At 45.4% G+C, this 23307-nt stretch overlaps 1 protein-coding gene across 1 annotated transcript; it reads right to left on the bottom strand.

Annotated features, from left to right (window-relative positions):
* Nucleotides 1-263: 263 nt before the first annotated feature.
* Nucleotides 264-22798, bottom strand: TGFBI (transforming growth factor beta induced). Its single transcript, XM_042790446.1, has 17 exons — nucleotides 22662-22798; nucleotides 18270-18368; nucleotides 11393-11457; nucleotides 10352-10509; nucleotides 9070-9234; nucleotides 8429-8575; nucleotides 7753-7894; nucleotides 6947-7159; nucleotides 6664-6801; nucleotides 6272-6417; nucleotides 5962-6098; nucleotides 5297-5427; nucleotides 3277-3401; nucleotides 2213-2315; nucleotides 1936-2015; nucleotides 1537-1561; nucleotides 264-1371 (listed from the first exon to the last, which is right to left on the bottom strand). Exons 1-17 carry the CDS (start codon nucleotides 22775-22777, stop codon nucleotides 1316-1318), a joined length of 2046 nt encoding a protein of 681 aa, XP_042646380.1. The 5' UTR covers nucleotides 22778-22798; the 3' UTR covers nucleotides 264-1315.
* Nucleotides 22799-23307: the final 509 nt, after the last annotated feature.

The raw sequence follows: 23307 nt of genomic DNA, 5'->3' as shown, positions 1-23307 counted from the left end.
GGGATGGATGTGCACGGCTGCGCTGTGCTCCTTGACGTGTGTGACAGCGACTGTGAAAGTACCAGCAAAGAATGATGGCAGGCCAGGATCAGAGGGGAGAAATGCTTTGCCATTCCACTCTAATAATTATTAGTCTTGTAAATACTGCTGCGACCAAATCTGACTGGGCTCCTTCTCAGTGCTCAGGTGGTCAAACTGTGCCATCAGGCAATTCAAAACAAACAAAACCCAAACAGGCATCATCATCACTTGTCATATTTATATTTTTGATTTTATTTTTAATTTTTATTAAAAAAACAACCATTATTAAAAATGAATCATTTACTGGAAGGATTCTGCCAGGGAGAATTCTTATTTCAATCTCTTGAACAAAATGCAGCACAGTTAAAACCCATAGGCATAAACAAAATCCAATTAAAAAAAAAGAGAACAGTTGAAACCATAGCTTATAATTATGCAGTTTCTTCAATGTCAATAGAGAGGGTTTTGTTAAAAGCCTTCAATTCAGAATTCCATGTAAGACTTTTAAAACACAGGGGCAGAAGGAAACACATGCTTGGGTTTTTTTTTTAAAAAAAAAAAAAAAAAAAAAAAAAAGAAAGAAAGAAAAACCCAGGAAAAAAAATTGCTTGGGTAATGATTAATGATTTCAACAAATTTACTTCCTCCAAAGCAATTGCTGTTCGCCCATCCATAGAGTTGGCCCTGAGTGATGTATTTTCTCAGAAAGCTGAACACATACAATTCCTGTCAAGTCATCCTGGCCAAAATTTTCCAATTCTGGCACTGGTTTGGAGGGGGTTTTCAGTGAGATCATACCTGGCTTCTCGCTTCGGGAGCCTGGAGTTTGCAGTGCCGGTAGGTACCACTGGAAGCCTGGAAAGGGGCTTTTATTCAGCCCCTTTTGGTCTCCCCCAGTGAGACAGCACCAAGGCACTAAGCATCTCTCTGAGCTCCTGAACAAGGGCAGAAATAAGCACCTGCCCTTGTATGTACATATCAAGCCCAAAATTGGCTATGTTAAAAATTTCAAATTAGTGACTACTTTGTAAAAAAAACCCAAAACCAAACAACAGCAACAACAACAAAAAAACCCTATCCTCAGCATGGGAACTTTAAGGTCAAAACCAAATAAAAACGGTCTTAAAATATATACATATATATATGGCTTTTCATTTTTCCTATTCACTTCATTGGACACAAAAATAAATTTAAGGGTGATATTTGGTTTTTAAAAACAATTCTGTCCTTGTCTTTAGCTGTCAGCCGGAGAGGATGGGATGGAGGCACTGACTGCGGCTGCTCACGACGCAGCTCAGAATCCACCTGAGTTCTCCTTCATCCTCGCTAGTAACCGGGAGTAGACGGGTGCTGCAAGGAAAAGATTGAGTTGGGTGGGAGAGACACACAGCATCTCCCTGTCCTCTCCCCTTCTGGTTATGCTACATCTTGCTTGCAGCAAGACAACAGAATAAGCCTCTCTTTAAGGGGCAGGGACATATGATGAAAGTTAGAAACAAGCTAAAGTTGTTTTACCTAGTCGAGGATTTCTCTGAGAAACCTGTACGGAAAGAAAATATAAGGTTTGCATAAATCCAGCAAATCTCTGACAGCTATAAGTACAGTTTACATGTCATTATATTTACCCCTAGTCTCCAAAAACTATGGATGAATGACTCTTCATTATTGGAAGCTGACATATATAGAACCATGGCAAGGTTAAATTCACAGCATGCTGCAAACTGTAGGCTTCATGTTGCAAAATTTATTATTTCTTATATAATTAAATTATGTAAGAAGAGAGGATTGGTCATTCCATGAAACACATACGCTTACGCCCTGGAAGTCAAAGTCTGAATGTGACATTATCTTCCAATCATTATTACCAAAGTGTAATTTCAGTAGTTCAACAGTGAGAGATTTTTTGTCTTTTACCTTGGATAACGCAGATGCCTGTTTGAAGATTTCTAATGCGGGATCTGCAGGCTCATCACCTCTTTCTTGCGGTCTTGAAGCTAAGGGTGGGACATAGATAGCATTGAAATACTCTTCAAAGCACACAGGCTGCTGACTTCCATTATTTTGTGTTGAAAATCCCGTGACAGATTAATCCTCCTCAATAAACTGAAGCAATTGCCATGTGTCACCACTCCCTCCCAAAGCAGCTCTGCTGTAATGATGTGGCTCTAGATATTTCTACCAGTGGACCTACCCTGTGGCTGTAAGACAGAGTTCACAGCATAAATCACACCATTCGTGGCCATGATGTCACTTTCAACAACAGGCTCCTTGTTGATATGTATTACGTTGTTTTTCTGTTCAGGACAAGAAAAAAATTTAAAAAGTAGAAAGTGAGCAACTTTTGTCATCAGTGGCTTCCAATTTTATTAAAGAAACCCTCACTTTGCATTCATTCATTTACTGGATGGCTGTAGGCATTTTCATTCCTCTTGCCAATTAAGGAGAATATAAAACCAAATTATAGCCCGAGCAGTTTGTCCTGGCGTGGCTGGCAGGCTTTGGAGCACGGACTTTCTTGGTATGCTGGCTGGCAACGCCGTTCCACGGCAGGGGAGGACATCCACCAGCTCTCTGGTGGCAGTGGATGCTGCTGCTCATGCCAGGAGGGATGGCTGTGGAGATGGCTTCAGGAGAGGGCAGACCAGGACTGGACATGGGAAGAGTCTAGCACGTAAGTTGGCCAACTCAATGTCCTTGGAAACACTAGCCTTTTCTTTTTTTATCCTGCTTTTTCTTCCTTATGTACAGAGTAGGTCATGGTTATTTATTCTCTGAAATATATTTTTTTCCTCAGTAGAGGATCCTACGTCCTCTTAATGTAGTGCAGAATTTGTAAAATGAAATTATACATCTAAATAAATCCTGCTGTGTTAAGGGAGCCCATGCAGAGAACATTTTTGTTACGCTAAAAAAGACGTGTTAGCTGAACAAACTATTAGTTTAATTTATTTATGCTTTTTCCCCCATGACTCAGGGTTAAATTTATAACAGCTCCTGGAAATCATTTACAATTGGTCTTCTGGGGAGAAAGCTGAAACAAACCACATTTCACGACTGCCAGCTCGTTGAACCGAACACATGGCAACAGTCTCTCCACTACATCCCAGAAAACACTATTTGGTGGGTCTATGTGCACACTTAGAAGAGGTTCCCACACCATCCAAATGAGCACAGACATACTTTGGTCCTCAGCATGGACAGCTAAACAGAGACCACAGCCCTGCTGACCACGAAACCCCATCCGAGGTGACTCACCATGCTGACTTCCAGTTTATCTCCCTGCATGGACTTCAGCCTCACAAGGGCACTGACTGCACCGCTCACCAGGATCTCATCAGCCACATGGAACTTGAGGAGGTTGGCAAGCTCCTTGGCATTACCTAGGGGGATGAAAACATTTACATTTGCAAAACAGCATCAGTGCTTGCTTCCCATATTTCACATACTGGAATGAAATTGCATGGAAAAATACCATAAGTTCCTGAAAGTGCAAGGAAACAACATAAAATTGAAAAGACCAGACAGATGGACTTTGGTTGGAGCTGGTTAGGACATTGAGGCCATTCCTGGCTGGGCAGATCAGGATCCCAGTGAGTCCAGAAGGACACTTTTGCAATGTCCCACCTTGGTGCATACTAAACCTGTCCTATACATGAAATCCCTATCTCTTGTTTTTTCAGTCCCTCATTCTCTCACTGTGCACAGCATGAACCTACTTCTGTTGCTGCTTTCACTTCCCAAGGAAGTCTGGAGGGGTGGAAAAAGACCTATGTGAAATAAGGAAGCAGACAGAGCACTCTGTTATTTGCAAATGTCAATACTTTCACCAGCAACAATGTCACTTGGCAATAATCTTCACAGCTGAAACTGCAGGATTCCTGAGTAGGAAGGGGAAGAGTGCAGGAGAAATGTCACTAACGGCTCACCGATTGCTGGCCTGATCCCCACCCCACTGAGTCTCTACTTATCTAGCCATGCTTTGAAACAAATTTTAGGAAGATAAGATGCTTCCCCTTTGCCATCTATTTTCCAGAAGAGGCAGTGACATGCACAGCACAGGCCAGCAGCCCTCCAGCCCTCCTCCATCTTCTCTTTTAGCGGATGCAGTGTCACTGACAAAACCCTGAAATAGGCAATGGGGAACAGGTAGTGCAAAAGATGACCTCCGTCTAAAAACCAGAGCAGCTCCTTCAGCAAGGGGGACTTTCTTTTTCAGTGCTCGTATCTGAATACACTGTGAGCTTATTTTCCATTACAGTTTTTCTGGCATGGCCACAGTTCACACTGCATGTCCTCACCAGCATGATTCACTCCTTCACCAGGAGAATAAGCTAAATATTTGCGTGAAAATAAAGAAGAACATCTGAAGCATCCGCATCTGGGATGCTTCATTCCTGCAGCCGTTTACAATAGCTGCAAAACAGCTCTGAAATATTTATATATTAAGCATGAGACTGGATACGCAATCTGATATTACCAGTTCTTCATCCCTGCACTTAAAAGGATAACCAGCTACCATGGGCAGATGCTTCCCAAATTATGATGTCAATGTTTGGTTGGGCTTTAATGGTGAGAAAACTTCACACTCAAATACCTGACATTGTTTCCAACCACAGCTGGTTTTCAGCATGAACAAAATAAAAGATCATGCTGATCCTGAAGAGTGTTATTAAACATTCCCATGCTTTTTTCCACACCCAGCCTGCACGCCTATGCTTTTCAGGATATTGTGCTAGACTGGAATATTTGTTGTCTTCTCAGGATCAGACTGGACTTCCTGCTTTGTCCATGTACACATAGATGGAGCAACAGCTCCATCCTTTACTACTAAAATTTCATACAGCGTCACTTGAGGCTGAATGTGGGCCATGTTTTATATTTTCAAAGCTTACTTTAGGCGCCCTGTTCCTATGTGGTTTACAGCCACATTCTCACTTTCATCCCTGAGAACGGCAGAGATGTCATCAGTGGCTCTAGAAACACCTTAGAGTTATCTTGCTTACACCAGCCAGCACAGCCAAATTAAAGTCATAGTAAGTTTGTAGCACACACTACAAAAATGTCTTCCAAGCACAAGGAAAGTATAAAGCCAAGCCCACAGTGCCACTATGTGCATCCTCAGCTTTCTGTTGGATAGGGTTTATCCAAATCAGACATGCAGGAAGCCCATGCTTCCAGCAAACAGGGTCAAAGAATGAGATATGGCAGAGAAACTTAGCCATTCCTCCCTGTATCATGCCGATAACACACAGAAGCTGTTCACCTAAATGCTCACCCATTAGTTTGTTCAGTTCCCCTTGGGGCATGGCTTGGAAAGCTTCATTTGTTGGAGCAAACACTGTGAAGGTACCCGGCCTGTTCAAGTTCTCCGTTAGACCTGCAGACTGGATTGCAGCCACCAGTGTACTGCAAAACAAACACACATAAAATGCTTTGCTATAAACTACTTTTGTTGGTCTTTGAGGAATGGGATGATGTGTTCAAAAGAAACCTGTGAAGTTACGATTGCAAAATCCTGCTGGGGTCCAGCAAATTAATTAACCAAAAGGTTGATTAGGTAGGAAATGAGCCTGTGAGGTCCAAGCAGAACAGCTGAGAAATGGCAAAGCAGCCTGGGAATGCTGACTCCTTGGGGAACCAAATGGTAATAAGGAGAACGAGAGGTCTGGCCACAGTGGCTCTGATGGGCAGAGGTGGCTTCAGAGTCAGCTGCTTACTGTATTAAGGGGGACCACACACTCTTGGCTCACAATTCATTGAAGGGCTATTTGAAGTCTCTCTCCCTATAATTTAGGGATTAGACCATGGTTTTGGATGCTCTTTTTGAGTTAAAAAAAAAAAAAAAAACATATATATAGTCATGACTACGACCCATAACAAACAGCAACTGCTTTGGCAGTTCTTCTCCTAACTAGCACTTAGGAAGAGCAGAAAGGTCACCTGAAGCGATGATCTGCCTTGAGAACATCCATCACTGAGCCAGATGGCGGAGTCAACATTTTGTCCATGCTAAACAGGGTCCCAAACCTTCCTCTCTTGTCATGGGCAGCAATACAGGCATTTTCAATGCAAAGATTCTGCAAAGAAAATTGCAGGAAAAAAAAAAAAAGACTTTCTTAGCATATGCTTCAAAACAGAGATTTTAATACTTTCCACAGTGCTCAGTTACACTTTTTACATGATAGCCATAACATTACAGACATCAAGCATCATTCAGCCAGATGGAGCACTGCACACTGCAAGAACTTACATTGCGGTACACAAAAACTCTCAGTTCCTTGTCACCCAGAGTCTGTAGTTTCTGTCCATGGTAAAGATATTTAGAGGAGAGCCGGTCTCTAACAATGTGGTTCAGAAGCAAGTTTTTCATGTTGCTGTCGACAACAGGGAGTCCATCTGCAGCATAAGGTATGGAAAGAACCAGTGATTCATGTACAATGACACACTGAGACACTAAAAAAAAGTCCAAATACAGAGTATTACCCACACCGGTTTTTAATTATAAAGCTAGTCACCAATGCCAATAGCTGAGGCATTTGAGAGAGGATTTGCATACTTGTGCACTGAAATTTGTCTGAAGACTGTTTGAAGGAGATCTGTGGCCCAAACTGATGGAAGAAAGGGCTTTACTCCCCAGTTTACCTTTGAACACATCATTCACTGGAGCAAGGAGGGTCACTCGCTCACTGCCAGTTAGATGAGAACTGAGACCAGCTTGTCTGAAAAAGTCTGTAGACTTGGAAACTTCAGATTCTTGTGCCAACTCAAGCAGAGTCTTAGCTGAAAAGAAAAGCAACACATAGTAACCTTGCATTAAAGGCAATCCACCCATCACTACAAAATATCTGCAACCTCTGAGTCCAGTATTTCCTTTCTAAAACAGACAAAAGGCAACAGAAAGAAAGATGCAGACAGGCACCAATACCTGAGTCTGGGATCAGCAACTCATTAACAAAATGTACGACGCCGTTGGTCGCCAAGACATCCTTGTTGGCAATGATGGGCTTCCCATTGAGGGTCAGCTCTTCCCCACTGCAGCCCACGTCCAAGGTGGTTCCTTCCAGAGTTTCCATCGTCAGGCCAGCAATGATGGCCTCAGCACACATGGCTGACTTCAGGATGTGATGGTTCAGCAGGTCTGTAAGAGGCAAGTGTCTTAGGGAGCTGCAAAAATCAACTATGAAATTACTGCAGCTTTTAGGGATCCTGTTCAACGGCAAGGGCCTCCTGTACTACACTGTATGGGGCTCCACTCCAAAAGATGCACAAGCATTTTAAATTGTGCTGATTTTAATTCAGCAGCCTGTGAAAGTACCTGAAAGGAGTAATTTTTATACACCTTTGCCAAATTCAAAAGGTTTCATGTGGTTATTTGACCCATTTGTCAGGGGGAGTTATGCTGAGTAGACACTAGTTTTCTTGCATCTTGCTGGACTGGTAGAAATCACCATCACATATAGGAGTGCTAAAGGAAAACTCAGAAAAGGGACTGCTTCAGATCCCTCCTCCGTATCTGGATACCACTCCCTCTGCCACGTCTACATGTCTACCATATCTACATCCAAAGAAGTCTGGGCTCTCTAGTTTAAAAAGCTGGAGTCTGTCAAATCTGTTTACTGAAGCTGTTGTCAGAGTATATCAAGGAGCTGTTCAGATGTCCTTGAGAAGGAATGTAGAAGAACTGAAAAATACTCTTCAGTCTCTCAATGGGCTCAGTAAACAAGCACTTACCCCTCAGGGCTTCTGGGTCTCCAAGGATCCTGTTCAGTGTTTCTCGTGGGATCTTCTCAAAAGCTTCGTTGGTTGGAGCCAAGAGCGTGTACTGGCCTTCACTTTCCAGCAAGCTGTTGAGGTCAGAAGCAGCCACAGCAGCCTTCAGAGAAATGAGGAGAGAGGGTAAAACACATTCAGCCAGAATACAAAGGTCAGCAACTTTGTCCAGGCACACAGTTAGGGCCAGATTTATTAAGGCTTTTATAATTTCAGAGGACTTACAAAAAAACCTGAATAGCTTCTTTCAGCACTTTGGTCCCCTTATAAATCTGACCCGGCCCCATGGTTCTCTTGTGCTCCAGAAATTTGAGTACAAGAGCCCTTTTTTGGCAAGACTGTGAGCTAATTCAAATACCCTGATATGCCTGGAAAGGGTCACAGTAGTTCCAGTGGATAATTCAGATCAGAACCCACAGCTGGCTAACTGAAAAATTCCTGTGCTTTTTAAGTTATTCCTTAACTTAGCAAATACCAAGGCAAATAAATTGGTACTCATCATAAAATTGGTACTCATCATAAAGCAGCTTTAGAGTCACAGCACCCAGGCACTGGCAAGCTCTTCAGGACAATTCACTGGGAATAGGATGACTGAACGTCTTTAAGGAGCCCTAGAGCACACTGAGGGTGGACTCACCCGAAGAGTTTCCAGGCTTTCCTCAGTCTCAATGATATGTTGAATGCTGTTTGTAGTGGTGGCGATGACTTTGTCAATGACATGAACCACTCCGTTGGTGGCATGGTGGTCAGCTTTCAACAGCCTGGCACAGTTCACAGTCACAATCTGCAGAAGGAAAGAGCCACAGGACATTACGTGCACTAAAACAAGAAGGTTAAGCAGCCTCTGCTGTTATTCTATTTCAAACCCAGTGAGCGCTATAATATTGAATCAGCAGGAGCAGAAATGCAGTTTCCTAAAAAAACACACAAAGAATGAGAATGCTCTATCAAGAATGTTTGAAACATTTAATGTTTAAAGAACTTTGAAAATAATAATTGGTTTTGTCTACCCTGCAGACTAAGACTAAGAAAATATGCAAGAACCAATACTTAGGCAAGCATACTGTTATACAGAAATGTGGGCAACTTCCCTGCAACAGCATGGATGAAACTGTCTGCTTGTAAATATTCTTTTCAAGCTCCTTCTAAATATGTATCCTAATCCAATAGTTGTCAACCTAAGAATTACAGAGTCCTGGAGGTCCAAGGATTGTGTAGGTGGTGCAAGGCAGCAGAAAAGCAAGCCTGCTGTGGGTAGGTTTAATACTGATGTCTTACCCCATTAGGATAGTGGTGAATCTGGATGGGCAGGTCCTGGTACATTGAGTTAAGTGTTGTCCCGTGTTTCAGATCATCCGTGAGGACCCGTTTGTTCACCATGTGGTACCGAAGGGCGTTGAGCAGCTCAATATTGACATTACTGACTAAAGAATCTAGAGTTTCCTGAAAATCAGAAAAATTCATTTTTCAGTACTGAGTGCATTTAAGGCAGTTGTTAGAGAGAGCCAGGAGGTCTGGCTGCATCCAGGGCACTTCCAAGGTGTGGGTGTGGGTGTGGGGGTGTGGGTGTGGGTGTGTGTGTGTGTGTGTATGAAGTGATGTATTCAGCCTTAAGCCATCTGTGCAAGTTAAGAGCTCTGACTTTCAAAAATCTTTATCTTTTGCCTTACAACAGCAGCCAGCAGCTCTGGTCCCCCTGTCCTTAGGAGATGAAGGGATGATGACAGTAAGCTCCAGTGTGGGATCACTGCATCAAAATGAGCAGTAAGATAACAAAAGACATCACTCAGGGCCAGGGACAAATACACCAGGAGACCTTCTCCAGCAGCAGCATCCCTGCAAGGGGCTCTGCTCGTGCAGGTTTAGGGTAAAAGCTTGGTAGTGGGACTAGCCAAAAAGATGTCTCTTCCCTCCCCCAATAGTTGTTCTAACATATTTATGGACAAGTGATTTAAGTGTGGGATGTGACTGGCTGTAACAATCGGGACTCTCCCCTGTTCACAGAGATGCTCCACTAGGATCTGAGCACCAGCAGGACAGCGGTGACAATTTCAGGAGTGGAAATTCCACAAGACACAGAGTGATAAAATCAAAACCAATGTAAAGGAGATGTATATGTAATTGAGCATAGGAACACAGTGATGCAGAAAGGCTGCAGGTTTACAGAGGCTTCAGTTGGGACTGGCTACTTGTGCAAATTATTAGGAACAACCAGAGCGGTCAAGTAAGGGTCAACAAGAAAACCCAAAAGAGATGGTAAGTCTCTTGCTGCAGGTCTTATTTCAATCTCTAATGGTAAGAAGCAGGGAAACCTGAGTGAGGTGATTTTTACATCCACCCACTGGAGAGCATCCACATCCCTCTAGTGTTGGGTCTTTCAGAAACAAAGCTCTGGAGCTGATGGACCAGTACAGTGATCCCAACTTAGAAATTCATAGTCCTTCCCACATCAGGACTGTGTCTGTCCTACTAGATAGGGTTGGATCCAGACCCCTGCAGAGCTGGATCTCCACTAGAGAAAGCCAGAGGAAGAGAAGAAAGAAGAGGAATTATATCTTACAGCAGGCAAGGATGCCCAGGCCTCATTACTTGGGGCAAAAATTGTAAAACTTCCAGGTCCTTCGATTTCTGGCCTTAGGTTGGACCGGTCAGAATAGAGCTGCGTGGTGGCAGATCCAACAACTCCCAGGGTTTCATAGATGTTTGAAAGCGGCAGCGCTGAAAGAAGAGAAGGTTATGTTCCCAACACATCATTCATCCTTCCCACACTGCACTGAATTAAAGGAGAGCTGATGGTGAGAATGCTTGGAGAAATGAAGCATGTCAGGGAACTCGTATCTGTTCATTAATTAGATAATAAATAAACATAGCCTGACAGCTCCAGCCTGAATTGCAGCAGTGTAATCCAGGACCTACTGCATCTCTGCAGGTTTAGATGGAGTTACTCTGTATTTATATGGATATGACTTGAGGCAAGCAAATATATCCATTGCTTTTACCCAATCCTTGTCTGTACTCAGGTGCTTGAAGCTGGCAGCTCACTGCTCATCTGGGTCTCCAGTGACCCATCCACATCAGCCCACGTGGTTAACTGGGCGGCATCAAACTTTTGTTGTGGAAGGAAGCATTCAGAAAACAAAAGCAGAATATGCCTTTCTTCAATAATCCCAGTTAATTCCCACCCAACCCCCACCAGTGGCTGAACTGTATTTTCTCTTAAATGCAATTTTGCTAACCTTATGCTTGCCAAAATAAAAATGAACAGAGATTGGCAGAGCTGTCTGCAACTCTATCATTCTTTTTTATTCCATTTCCAATACAGCTATATTACTTGTTGGAATAAGTAGTTCCCTATGGCCCTCCCATGCTTGATTAAGTTTAATTATATCCAAGGTTTTAAGTTGTCTGGAACATTTTGCATGCTTTGGAGCAGATCTGGCACTCAGCTGGTGCTCTGCTGAGTCCGTTTTTGACTTGTTCATGGCAATATTGTGCACAAATTGCAAAAATCAAATCTACTTTGAGTAATTTTCTAACATCTCCCTTTACTAGGCAGCTGTATAATTTTAAGAAGCTTAAAAAATGTCAAACATATTTTTACCAGCTGGGCAGCCTTTTTCTCCAGGAACTTTTTCATATCCAGGACAGCACTCATAACTGATTACTCTGGAATAAGAGATGGATACGGCAGATTAACTGATGGCGTCTCACTGCTTTTTCTCTATTTGCTATAGTTCTGTGTCCATCCATATTTGGTGATGTTTCTAAGCAGATTCTTCATTAGAAATATAGACTTGAACAAAAGACAAACCACAATTTTTATCTCCTTCAGGGCTGCACGTTGCCAACTTTTCCACCAAACAAAAGCAGCCAGTTTCTTTCTGAAACCACACTATCCAGGAGGCTTTGTACAAACAGCGGATGGAAACCGATGCCGCGGTCCTGACCGATAACGTAGGCAAGACACATTAAGTGCTGGTGCGTTTGGGCACATTTCCTGCAGGATTTGAGGATCACCCCTGTTAACTGCTGCTGTCACGTGTGATCACTGGGCAACATGCTGCAACTCTGGCACGGATGCTTTACCAAACCAGCCAAGCATGTCCCCTTCATTTCATCCCATTCCTGTCCACCACCAGAAATTATTTGCTTACTCATGGAAAAATCCACAAGACAGACCTGGAGGGGAAGGAGCATCTCTGGTGTTGGATGCACTGGCAGAAGGGCTTGGGGTAAGCCCTGCAAGGACAAACTTCAGCAGTGGTGGCACATGCACCCATGAGCACCCCAGGCAGTACCGCAGCACACCCATCTTTGCTAACACCAGTATGTCCATGTGAGCACCCCCAGTGCAGCATTTCCTTCTGGCTGGCAACAAACTGCTGCTCTGATTAGGCACTATCCCTCAGTAAAACCAAAGGGGCCAAAGCCCCCATCCTGGGGACTCAAGGCCGCCCTGCAGATTTGCAGACCCTAAATAAGCAGGAGCTCTCTGAATGCTGTGTCCATCATCTGCAGCTCAGTGGGAAAAAAAATTCACGTGATTCTCAAAGCTGGCCATTCAAGGGAGTACGTTTTGATATTAACAGGGGGGGAAAAAAAAAAAAAAATCAATCCAGAAGTTGCCTATTTATTTTTCACAGGGAATTCTTTCACCTATTGCTCTTACGCTTGGTGTGACAGGAGCAAGGCCATCTGACCAATGGGCTAAGACAGCGAGGGACTAGGTGTTCCTCCCAAAGACAAGCATTTCCTCTGTGCTCCCAGTTGGATTTGAGACAAGTAGGATGCTATATTGCTGAGCCTCAGCACATTCACTCAAAGAGAAAGGAAAATCCTCAAGCTTCAGATATTTGTCATCATTTTAACACTGTTAACAAACAGTGGAAATGCCTGGGGATTAAGAGGGAATTCTTCAGGGTAATTAAGAGCCAGTAAGTGAAACAAATACCTGCTTTTCTGTGACAGAAGCAAATAAATTCTGTGTCATGGTTTCCTAAGAGAATTACAAAGCAAACCCAGACTGATTGTCTAGACATTATATATTCCATGTGGGAAAGAGTTTGCCTAAAGCAATCCCTTCCTTTGACTACTGGAGATCTTAACACCCTGCTGCTCCACTCTCCCCAGCCCCCCCGTCTCGTGTTCATTAGAAACACACACTTTCTCCCCCTCACACTTCCCTCCCCTACCTCCAATTTTTCTTTTTTTCACCCTAGAAACTAAATCCAGTCTAGACAGTTCCCTTGGTTCAGACCTGTAATCAAAGACGAAGAGCTGATTAAAGAGAAATCATTCCAGAGTTTAGCATAAATAATTCCTGAGTGCTGACGTAGGCTCTAAAAGGCTTATTTATAGATCGATCGGAGATTAATGAGCTGTGACGAAGAGGCAGGATGCTGATGCACACAGCCTGCAGCACACAGAGCTCACCGGCTCGAGGCTGCCCCAGCAGCCCGGCGCCTGCCAGGATGGGAGAGCACTGGGAAGGGATGGAGGGACTGTGCCAGAGGGTCTGTGGGCATCTCCAGCACCACCCCACAAGGGGAGCTAATGGCAAGAAGCACCGACACCAGTAATAGGGCCAGCTCCTTCAAGCCCCACGTCTCACTTGCCCACGGAGGGTGACCCACCAGCCTCACCGAGTATGCATGTTGCATGCCAGCATTTTGAGTTCAGTATCAGAAAACTTCTGCAAAGGGCCAGGTGAACACAGATGTGCTCAGCCAAGTGTTTGCACCTACAAGGAGCAGCTAGAGAGATGAGGATTGTAAAAAACAGCTTCAGCTTCAGCCATCTGCCCTCCCATATTTGGTGGATTTGGTGGAAGCACAAGCCCACCCGGCCCACACAAAGGCACGTGGGAACTGCTCAAGGGGTTGCTCGGGGCTGGGCACAGGGCATCCTCCCCAACTGGTCCCACAGCCACCTCCAGCCCTTGGGGAGGAGCATCTCTGCTGTGGCTTGCAGGACCCTGCATCTCAATGCTACGGAACTCTACACATCCATATGGGAGGAAGGCTGCTCCTTTGACATGTCCTCCTCCAGTTGGGTTGGGACCAGTCTGCTGCCCGGGGAGAAGTATTTCTCTTACACGGCCAGGGCCAAACAGCTCACGGGAGGAAACAATGAACACCTCCCACCACCGCACCGCGTGGCAGGGTCTGCACAAAGGCCTCTGGAGTTACCAAGTCCATCCCCGTTCCTGGTGTCTGCTCAGTGGCTACAGATCACGACACCGGGACACAGCGGGTGCCAGCAACGTAGGTTAAACAATCAATGCTGGCCTACAAAGAGTATTTGTCATCCACCCTGCAACGCCTCTGACCACAGCTTCCTGACCTCCTCATTGAGTAATTTCAAGCCAAATCTATAGTTTTTCAGTCTCTGGTCTTGAAACACTGTATTTCTAAAATGTCTATCGGTGTCTGATGGAAGAAGCAAGCTCCCTGGCTTTTACTAGTCATTGTTTCACTGCTGTTGCATTCTTAGGATCTGAAATTAAATTTTAAGTGCATTTTTCAAGGTAATAAAAATAAGCTTAGGCATACATTAGTGAATAAAGATCTATTTGTAATAATTTCCTGTAATAAAACCCATATGTTTTGTTTTTGTAAAATAAGTGCCAGAGAGTAATTTTTTTTTCCTGAACTGAAGAAAGTACATCAGACAAGGAAAGGAAAATTAATTTAAAAGGAAAAAAAAAAAAAAAAAAGGAACATATTAAGGGGAAACTTGTTGCCACTAGTTATTCCTCATAAAATAATTAAAACCCAAATTTACATAAGTTGTATTTTCATTCTCAAGACAAAAAAGTGTGTGGGGACGCATTGAATTGCAACCCCAATTCCAGAAGAATGAGTCCAGTGCATAAGGGAGGTAGAAAAATATAAAAAACACAGGCATAACTATGAGAATACACTCTAAATAAACTATTTCTTTGGCTTTGGAATAACCAACAGTGGAAAATTACCTAATTACCAAAACAATCTTGTTTCAGTGCTCGTTAAAATCAAAGCGGTGTCAGACTTCTTGCCAACTGTCTTATCTCACTTCATCGGCAAGTAATGCAATGATAAAAAACGTACATAAATCCTCTATCTAATTTATCCCTAAGTGCCTGAGCCAATACTTCAGCAAAGAGAAGAAAAACAAAGTAAAAAAAGCAGATAAAGAGGTAAGAGTTGTCTTCTGATGCATGAGCTGAAATTTCCATCGTGGACATCCCGCCCCAGTAGAGCACTCTATCCCACTGGACCAGGAGGTGCTGCTCAGGAACCAAACCTGCAAAGACCCTCCACCGAGCCTCTGCCTTACAGCCATAACCTATTTGTTTCTGGTAAGAGCTATGGAGGAACTCGGCACGGGGCCTGCTGCACCCCAGGGTGCCCGTGAACGCTCTCAGCCGTGAGCCTGGAGCAGCGACCGAAGGGTGACACACCTGGAGACACAACTAGAGATGAAGCACATCCACGTTGTTTGAGCTGGCTTTCCTTGCTGCTCCAGTCGTGCTGTGTCTCCCAATGCAGGGTGTGATCGTCCAAGAAGGAGTGAAGTTATGCTACAGGCTTGTGGCAACTTTTCTGCCTTCCTCACTTTGGGCTGAATGTCTCTGCTCTGAGTCAGTGCTGTAGGAGCTGAGCTTTGTTTCTCTGCAGTACCTGGTCTCTCACTGACCTCCCTCCCTCCCACCTGTTTGAAGCAATGTTTAGAGCAGGAAAAGGAAAGAAATCAAGGCAGTCAAAACTATCTTCCCAGAGCCAGCTATCTGCACCTGCAACACATCCAATTTGTGGCACCACTGACCCTTTAAGGATAACAGCCAGGTCAAATGTGAAGGTGGTAAAATGGGTGAAGCATCTCCTATCCCAGGACTGCTCTTCTCACAGGTGGGAAAAACCTTTTAGGAGGAGGAGACAACTGACCATGCTTATCCACCTCCACTGTCCCCCCGGGCTGATGGACTGATTCCCCCTGCCAATAAGAGGACCAAGAACACAGCTTCAGGAGAGGACTTCTGCCTCCCAAGCAAAGGCTGGATCCACCCAGCTATGCTGATGAACATGCCAAATCCTGACTCTTTCTAGGATTTAAAGTCATCTGCTATTTTCAAAACCTCTCATGGACCACCTTAGTCCCACGCAACAGGCCAGTTTCAAGGGTTCATGTTGAGCACCATTAACTGTGCCCACGTTCTCTCCTGGGCGCTGATGCACTGAGCACAGCACAGCATCAGGGCCCTGACAGTGGTTTAAGAATATGATTGCCACAACTTAATGCATCATGTCCTTTATGGCCCTAGTGACTCCTGATTGCTTCCATATGCCAGGAACACCACGTCCAGTGGGAGCCATCACCAGCAAACGTTTGTAATCAGAGCTGTCCCAGAGTCCTCTGGAAAATGTGAGTCAAGGCACGTGTCTTTTGTTCTGTGCAAGCACTGCTAAAGGGAAAAGTAGGGCCCAGGCTCAAAAATGACTAGGAAGAGAGAAGAAGACAATGACACCCATTGTAGAGATGATACAAAGCAAAGAATAGCGAACAAATTCCATGTATAATGGGAACATTATCTCATAGGTTAACAGGCAGGTTAGTGCTGTGTATGCTTTTCTCTCAGCAATGCATCATTGGATTAGACACTTGGGTAAAAGCAGAGAAAATGAGGTTAGAAGAGATCACCCCATCTCCTCAAAAGAAATCATGAAATGCTGCCAGATGCCAGTTGTTTCACCTCTTTCTGGAGATATGCAGATGAGTTTATCTCTGCCAAATACAGCTGTACACTTGGGTTACTTGAGGTTAGTTTCTTATTTGCTTCAGAGCTGAAGACATCTGTGGCTGGATTGCTTTGCCTTGCAGTGACTGTAACAGCAAAGCTATCCCACATCCACAGCTGAGTCATGTTTTCTTTGGAGACCTACTAAGCTACTTTGTTATCGGAAGAGGCAATGATGATACCATACTGCCATGTCATTTTCTTGCCTATTTTACATCAAAAAAAACATTCGGCCAAGATTAAAGCCTGAACTCTACTCACCCAAATTAAGTCTTCCCAGATTTGGTGGTTCGTAGAATTGCTGGGGGGGTGGGGTGGGGATGAGGGGGCACGCGTTGTTTGTTTTTACAATATTGCCTCTCCTTTTTTAATTTTTTTTTTTCCTGTAAAGACAATTGGACATAAGGGAAACTGCTCTACATGCTCACTATATGGTACATCCTGCAATACATCCTCCTGAACTACGGAATTTTCCTCCTTCAGACAAATCCATGGGTAGCACGATGAAAGGCCAGCAGCCATGCACAGTGATGACTCCTGTTTTGCCTCCCTCCTTACCACACCAACACCAGACACATGCAACAAATCCCGACAGCCAGTCACCACAGCTAAACCGACAAAGGCAACCAAAATAAAAGCAATATGGCTTACCACAGTTCAAGATCTCACAGTCTGCTGTTGACTACAGAAACAGAGTTTATTTAATCTGAAGTAAAGAACACCATGTTCCTATAGATCTAATTACAATTTACACTAGACCGTAACAGAAACACAGGAGATGATTTTCTGCTGTTTGTTCTTCTTGAACTTGCAGATCCAGGGCTGGACCTGGCTCACAGCTCTGCTCCCCACGGCCAGCACCTTTACACTGATATTGGGTAATGTGGTGGTGCGTGCTGAAGTGTGGGCCAGCAAATGTGTCTGAAAGCCCAGTTTGGCCTACGCCAAGGAAAAAGATTCCCCGCTCCTGATCTGCATCCTGGCAGATTGTCAGGCATGCATATCCTTAATTATCTGCTGACTACATCTTTCAAAAGAATGTCTCGAGGCTGCTTACACAGATACTTTATGCAACAGCTACTTGAATATTATTGTTTGCAATTTGAAACATGGAATTGGCCTGCAAGTCTAATTAACCTTCCTGGTGGAGTCATCAGAGACTCTGTTGGCTAAAACTGACACTTCTTTCCCCTTATTTCTGTTTTCCCTTCCAAAGCAAACATGTGTAGATGAATTTCACATTCTCTCCAATATCCATCAGCTCTGGATTCAGACTTTTCTTTCTTTTTTTTTTTTTTTTTTTTTTTTTTTTTCTTTTTTTATTGCTAGGCAGCATTGAGCCTAGTATGTAGAGAGACACAGCTAAGTACTAGAAAACATCTGGTACACACTTCATTACAGCACTGAGAGCTCTGTTAGTATATATAGAAATGCAATTAGAATAAACCATCAGGTTTTGTATTTACATGGTTCTTTCCCTTCTTAACATCTGAGTGTTTTAGGATCATGTTTCCCATTTGAGAAAAACACAAATATTTCTTAGGGAGTAAAAGGTTAAAACAATTCTTAATACGTACACACGTTAAGCCAGCACCGTGGGCTCTGACATCCCACATCTGTCACACCGTCTGCTTCTCCCACCCAGCACCCACCACCGCATTGGGGTTTTTGGGGAGACCCTGGCCAGCACTCGGGTACTTACGTTGACTTCCCACAGATCTTCCTCTGGTACCACTGCTTGCAGTTGGTGAAATATTTCCTGTTCGTGCCGATCAGTTTCTGCACCGCGCACACGTTGGGGCTACAGGTAACGACAAAGCACAAGAGGGTCCCATGAGCCTCCTCCTTTAGGTGCTGACCCCCAACATGGAGCCAGACCCCACCCGACAGCACCCGAAAAGCCTTGCTGGGGTTGCAGGGGAGGCAAGTTTGAGAGCTGCAAGTCCACTTGCTCAATCTGAGTGTATAATGACCATCATGAAGTGGAGGAAGCAGTGAAAGAGATCTCTCTCTACACTGCCAGATTATCTTTTTCTTCACTGGGTGCAAAATCTTGACTTTTTTCCATGTTCCAACTCTCACCAAAATATAAAGAAATTAAGTTAAAAATAATACTTTGGTCAGTATTCTCATGGTGAACAGCTACTTACAATTTGGCATCCCAGCTAAAACCTGATGAAGTTATACAATAATTCAAATCCTTCCAAAAAGCCCCATAATTTTGTTGTCTATGACATAAAGAAGGACAGGCATTTATCAGGCTATGGACTGACTTATAGCAAAACCAGAAGGGGTATTTTTGCTGTATGATAGACAGCCAATTCTGGACATGGGTGATGAGCTGCTGATGGGGAAAATGAGCAGTGGCACTGCCCACTCCAGTTTCAACACACCAGGTACAACAGCACAGATTCAGAGTGGCTATATCATCCCATAAGGCACCGAGAGCTCCTCAACCAGAAAAGCAGACGGTTGGCATTACACATTTGACTAACCCCACTGAGAGCTGACTGCAGCCTTTCAGCTTTCTAAGAAGTTGTGTCACTGCGAGCAAAGACATGGTCAAACAGGAGTTGGGAGTTTACTTGCTGCTGGTTTGGCCAGCACAGCATTTCCCCGCTCAGCCTGGCTCACCGTCTCTGTGGTTTGTGGCCAGCAGCCCCAGCCACAGATGTGGGTAACGCACAGTCAGTGCATGACATATGATTTATGGACCTGGGTTGCAAGGCCACCAACTGCCTCTGGGCTTGAGCCAGAGGTGTAGCAAATGCCCAAGCAAGCTGAGGACGCTCAGCCCTGCTGAGACTGGATTCCCAACACCAACCCCATGCCCCAGTTGTGGCAGTGGCACCAAAAGTATGCAGAGTATTGGCTGCCAGGCAGATGGAGGGAAAACAAATAATCAAGCAAAATACATAAATCATCACTTCAGCCCATCAGATGTGCCTTGCACCGTCCAGGACAGAGTTTTCATTTGCACAAATGAAACTCTGCATGGGGCTTAGAGATGCTGCTGTAAAGGTCTTGTTGATCTGTTTAGGAAAACAGACAGCGGCCTGTTTCACACTGGGTTTGACCGAGATGCTGCCCGCTTGCCTACCAAAATTAACAAATGCAGGGTTTGCAGACCAACCACCGTCTTGCTTTTCACCAGCACCCCAAATTCATCTCTCTCCAAAACAGGCCAGCCTGCCCATCATTAGCATGAATTAACGTGAGGGTCTCCTATATATTGGCCAACTCCAGCGCCAGGCTCGGCAGGAGCTTGGCTTGCCATCAATGAGCCTTTGTTGATGTGGCAGCCTCAGGGCCCTGCAGAGGCAGGATCCGACCCTGCGTGGTTCTGGCACCTTCGTCCTGCCCCAGGGGAAAGTGAGGGCCCGTGGGACCTGGGGGAATTAAGCTCACAGTTTCCCTCGTTACTGCCATACCCAGTAACGGTAGTTTGTTTCTGTATGAAAGCATTTAATTCCCTTTCTATATATAAGGCAAGGGACAAGGAGAAAGAATCTACTGAAAAAAAGTTAGAAGTCACAAAGCCAAACTTTCAGCTGGTGCAAACTGGCCCAGGCTCAGTAATTTCCATGCCAAATCATCACTTAGAGAGACGTCTGTGCTCTCTGACTCAGCCCACCTCGGCTACCCCGGCCCCGCCGCGCCGAAATATGGTTCCAATTACATCGAAATTCCAAACCTTGCCTCGATTTCAGCGTCTGGCTGACGGCAGTGGACAATCCCTCTAATATTCGTCTTGACAAGCCTGGCTACTGAAGGACTTGTTTGATCATTTCCCCCGTATCCCTGGGAGCAGCCTGCCAAAAAAACCCTTGTGCCTTCAGGACAGCATCGAGCCTGGTGCTGCTTTGCTCCCTCCTCCCTGCCCGGGACTGCAGCTCCACAGGGCTGCTGCTCCCTCCCTGACTTATCAGGGAAAACTTCTTCCCAGTTATTCCTCAGTGTGGAAAAATATCCCCCCTCCACCGGGCTGTGTTATCAGTGATTCCCACAGGCGGGCTGTAGTAGCAGCTCCCCGCGGTGCATGTTCTGGTCCTTTGCCCAGTCTGGCTTAAAATGAATTTGTCAACACTCTCCCCTCTCCTCGTTGGAGTTCATCACCTCTGCCATGCCGTTCCCAGCCAGCCGTGCTGACTCAAGGATAAAACTGCCTATTGTTCCCCTTCAGCTGAAGCCGTGCACTTGGCAGGCAGCAGCTGGGAGCTGCTGGGACAGGGGCTGCCCTTTGGGAAGGGGCAGAGAGGAGCAGGATTTACGGAACGGCCCCAGCTACCTGCTGTGACAATGTCCACGGAGCTCCCCAGCACCACATAGCGCCCACAAAGCCAGGTGGGTTTGGGCAGAGCACCCTGAGGTTTTCATCTGCAAATGTTAATGTTCCTTATATACTTCCCAGCTCCTCTCCCAGACTTGAGCTGATTCACTTTTAAAAAAAAAAAAAAAAAAAAAAAAGTTAGTTAAGATGTACAAGTTTTGCTGCAGAGCCAAGCTCTGCCACCCAGCTTGCTCTCAGCATAACAGGGGCATTGATGGTGTGTGGGGATGCTCCCAGCAGAAGGGGTGGCAATCCCAGTTGCACATCCCTCCTGAACTCCCTCCTGCAAAGAAAATGACACGCCTCACATCCAAGACCTTTTGGCTGGTTTTGTGTTGCTCTATCTCATTGGCACGTCATTAATCAATGTTCAAAGTGTAGTTGACGTTTAAAAATTAGCTAGGTCTAAATTGCTCTCTCCATCCAAAAGGGACTAGTGAGCAAAGTGCTGCGGTCAGCTACACTGGGTTTATCTCAGCAGAACTTCACTTCACCTGGAAACCCTGGCATACTAATTCCTTGCATCTTCCAAAGATCTCAGGCACCAGCCTGGACCGCAATCACATCTTACCCTGTGCCTCTACTGATTGTACAGGGAATAACCAGCTTCTCTCTGCAGAGGAGTGCGCTGATTTGCACCAGGACTGCACTAACTTACTGAATCTGAGAAAACTCCTGCCTCAGGGCTATCAGCAAAACTGGATATTTACTTAGTTTCAGATCACGTAGAGATAAAGAATGAGATTCACTGTATTTTACAAACACAGCGTAAATCTCTGTAATTCTTTCATTATTGAGATTTTACAAATAGACATCAGCTCAGAATTTGCCTGTTGGATTCTGTACCTGATTAGACATATAAACACCATACTTCTTTTCATAAATACTGGCTTGGACCCCTGCCAGACAATGTATCAAATTGCAATATTTAAGTGTTGGTGTTTTTTTAAAAGCATTTCATGACCCTGCCATCAGCAACCCATTTAAATGGAAGCTGCAGTTCAATCACTGTCATGATCCTGAGAGACGGAAGCCAGCTGAAAGGTCTGCCATCCCTTCACCCTTCCTAATTCCCAGTACATTTTAAAAACAGGGGGAACAACTGTTAGCATTGGGTTAGTTTTCTGCTTATCAGTGAAGACTCAAACTTCTCAGTCCATAACATATTGTCCTATCCAGCAAAAGAAGTGTATATCCACTTTGTTGGATATTCCTTATCTTGGAAGATTTACGAGTAAACAAGTGATTATTTTTGTCAAGAAAGCTTTCAAGACTTACTGGGGGTTCCAATCAAGGAGTAAGTTGTTGCTTACTCCACAGAGACACTCCTCTGCCATTGAACCAATTTTCTTTCTTTTTCTATAAATTCATTCCCTCCACAAAATGTTTAACCATTCAAAATCTGGGGATATTTTTTTGCCCCCCCTTTTTCCTTAACGGGGATAGACTGATTAAAAAAAAAAAAAAACCAAAACAAAACAAAACAACATTAAGGGGTCTAAACCGACATCTGCAGTATTAAGCATCCTGAAAGAAAGGAAGTTTTTCAAAGAAAGAAAAAAAAGTTATTCGAGGATGAATGAAAAAGTTATCCGAAGGAGAAAGCAGCCAGCTGGCGTTCCCCCGAACCGATGGCTGGATCTGCTGCAGGGCCGCTGCTCCCCGCGGGGATTTGTGCAAACGGAGGAGAAAAACGGGGTGTCTGTCCGTGTGTCCCCCCGCTTTCCCCTCCGCTCCCCCCCCCCCCCCCCCCCCCCCGCTTACCCGTGCTGCCGGCCGCGCAGCCGGCTGTGCTGCAGGACCTGCTGGTACGGGGACTTGGCGGCGGCGGCGAGGCCCAAGGCCAGCGCCAGCAGCAGCGGCAGCGGCGGGTGCGCCATGGCGGGACGGACGGACGGACGGACGGACGGACGGGCCGGTGGCGGCCGCCGCGCTCCCCGTTAAATGCGGCGGCGGGGGCGGGGGCGGGGAGCGGCTGCCCCGCGGGGGGAGCGGAGCCACCGCCCGGCCCGGCGGGAGGGGAGGGGAGAGGAGGAGAGAGGGGGACGCCCCCCAGGAAGGGCATCCATCCATCCATCCATCCATCTGTCTGTCCGCCCGCTGCGGGAATAGAAAGCAACCGGGGGGCATCCTCCATCCTCCCTTCCAGCTCAGCGTTTCAACCACAGTTGCTTTTTCTTCTTCTTCTGAACTTTTTTCCTCCATCCCCGCCCCCCTCCCCCCCAACTTGAGACTCAGAGCAGGGTGGTTGGACTGACACCCTCTGTGACCACCCCCCCTCCCTGCACTCCAGGGAGCTTTCCTGGCTACTGCCCAGCCCAGCCCCACAGCCTGTTTGAATGCCACCCCACGCTGCCTCGCCTGGCACCCTCAGTGCCCGTTGGTATCAGCCCCCCACCCAGCGTCTTCC

The sequence above is a fragment of the Tyto alba genome, unplaced genomic scaffold (genome assembly GCF_018691265.1).
Source record: "Tyto alba isolate M040663 unplaced genomic scaffold, T.alba_DEE_v4.0 Super-Scaffold_17, whole genome shotgun sequence".
Lineage (NCBI taxonomy): Eukaryota > Metazoa > Chordata > Aves > Strigiformes > Tytonidae > Tyto > Tyto alba.
The sequence above is the reverse complement of the archived record's forward strand: the minus strand, read 5'-3'. Positions and strand labels throughout refer to the sequence as shown.

Bases quoted from the DNA above. Each gene is read 5' to 3' on its own strand.
- TGFBI (XM_042790446.1), bottom strand. From the start codon at position 22,777: ATGGCGCACCCGCCGCTGCCGCTGCTGCTGGCGCTGGCCTTGGGCCTC. The intron at 8,576-9,069 runs GTAAGACATCAG...TTCCTTCTGCAG, and splicing joins TTCACCACTATCCTAATGGG to ATTGTGACTGTGAACTGTGC. The intron at 6,099-6,271 runs GTAAGTTCTTGC...TTTTCTTTGCAG, and splicing joins GAGTTTTTGTGTACCGCAAT to AATCTTTGCATTGAAAATGC.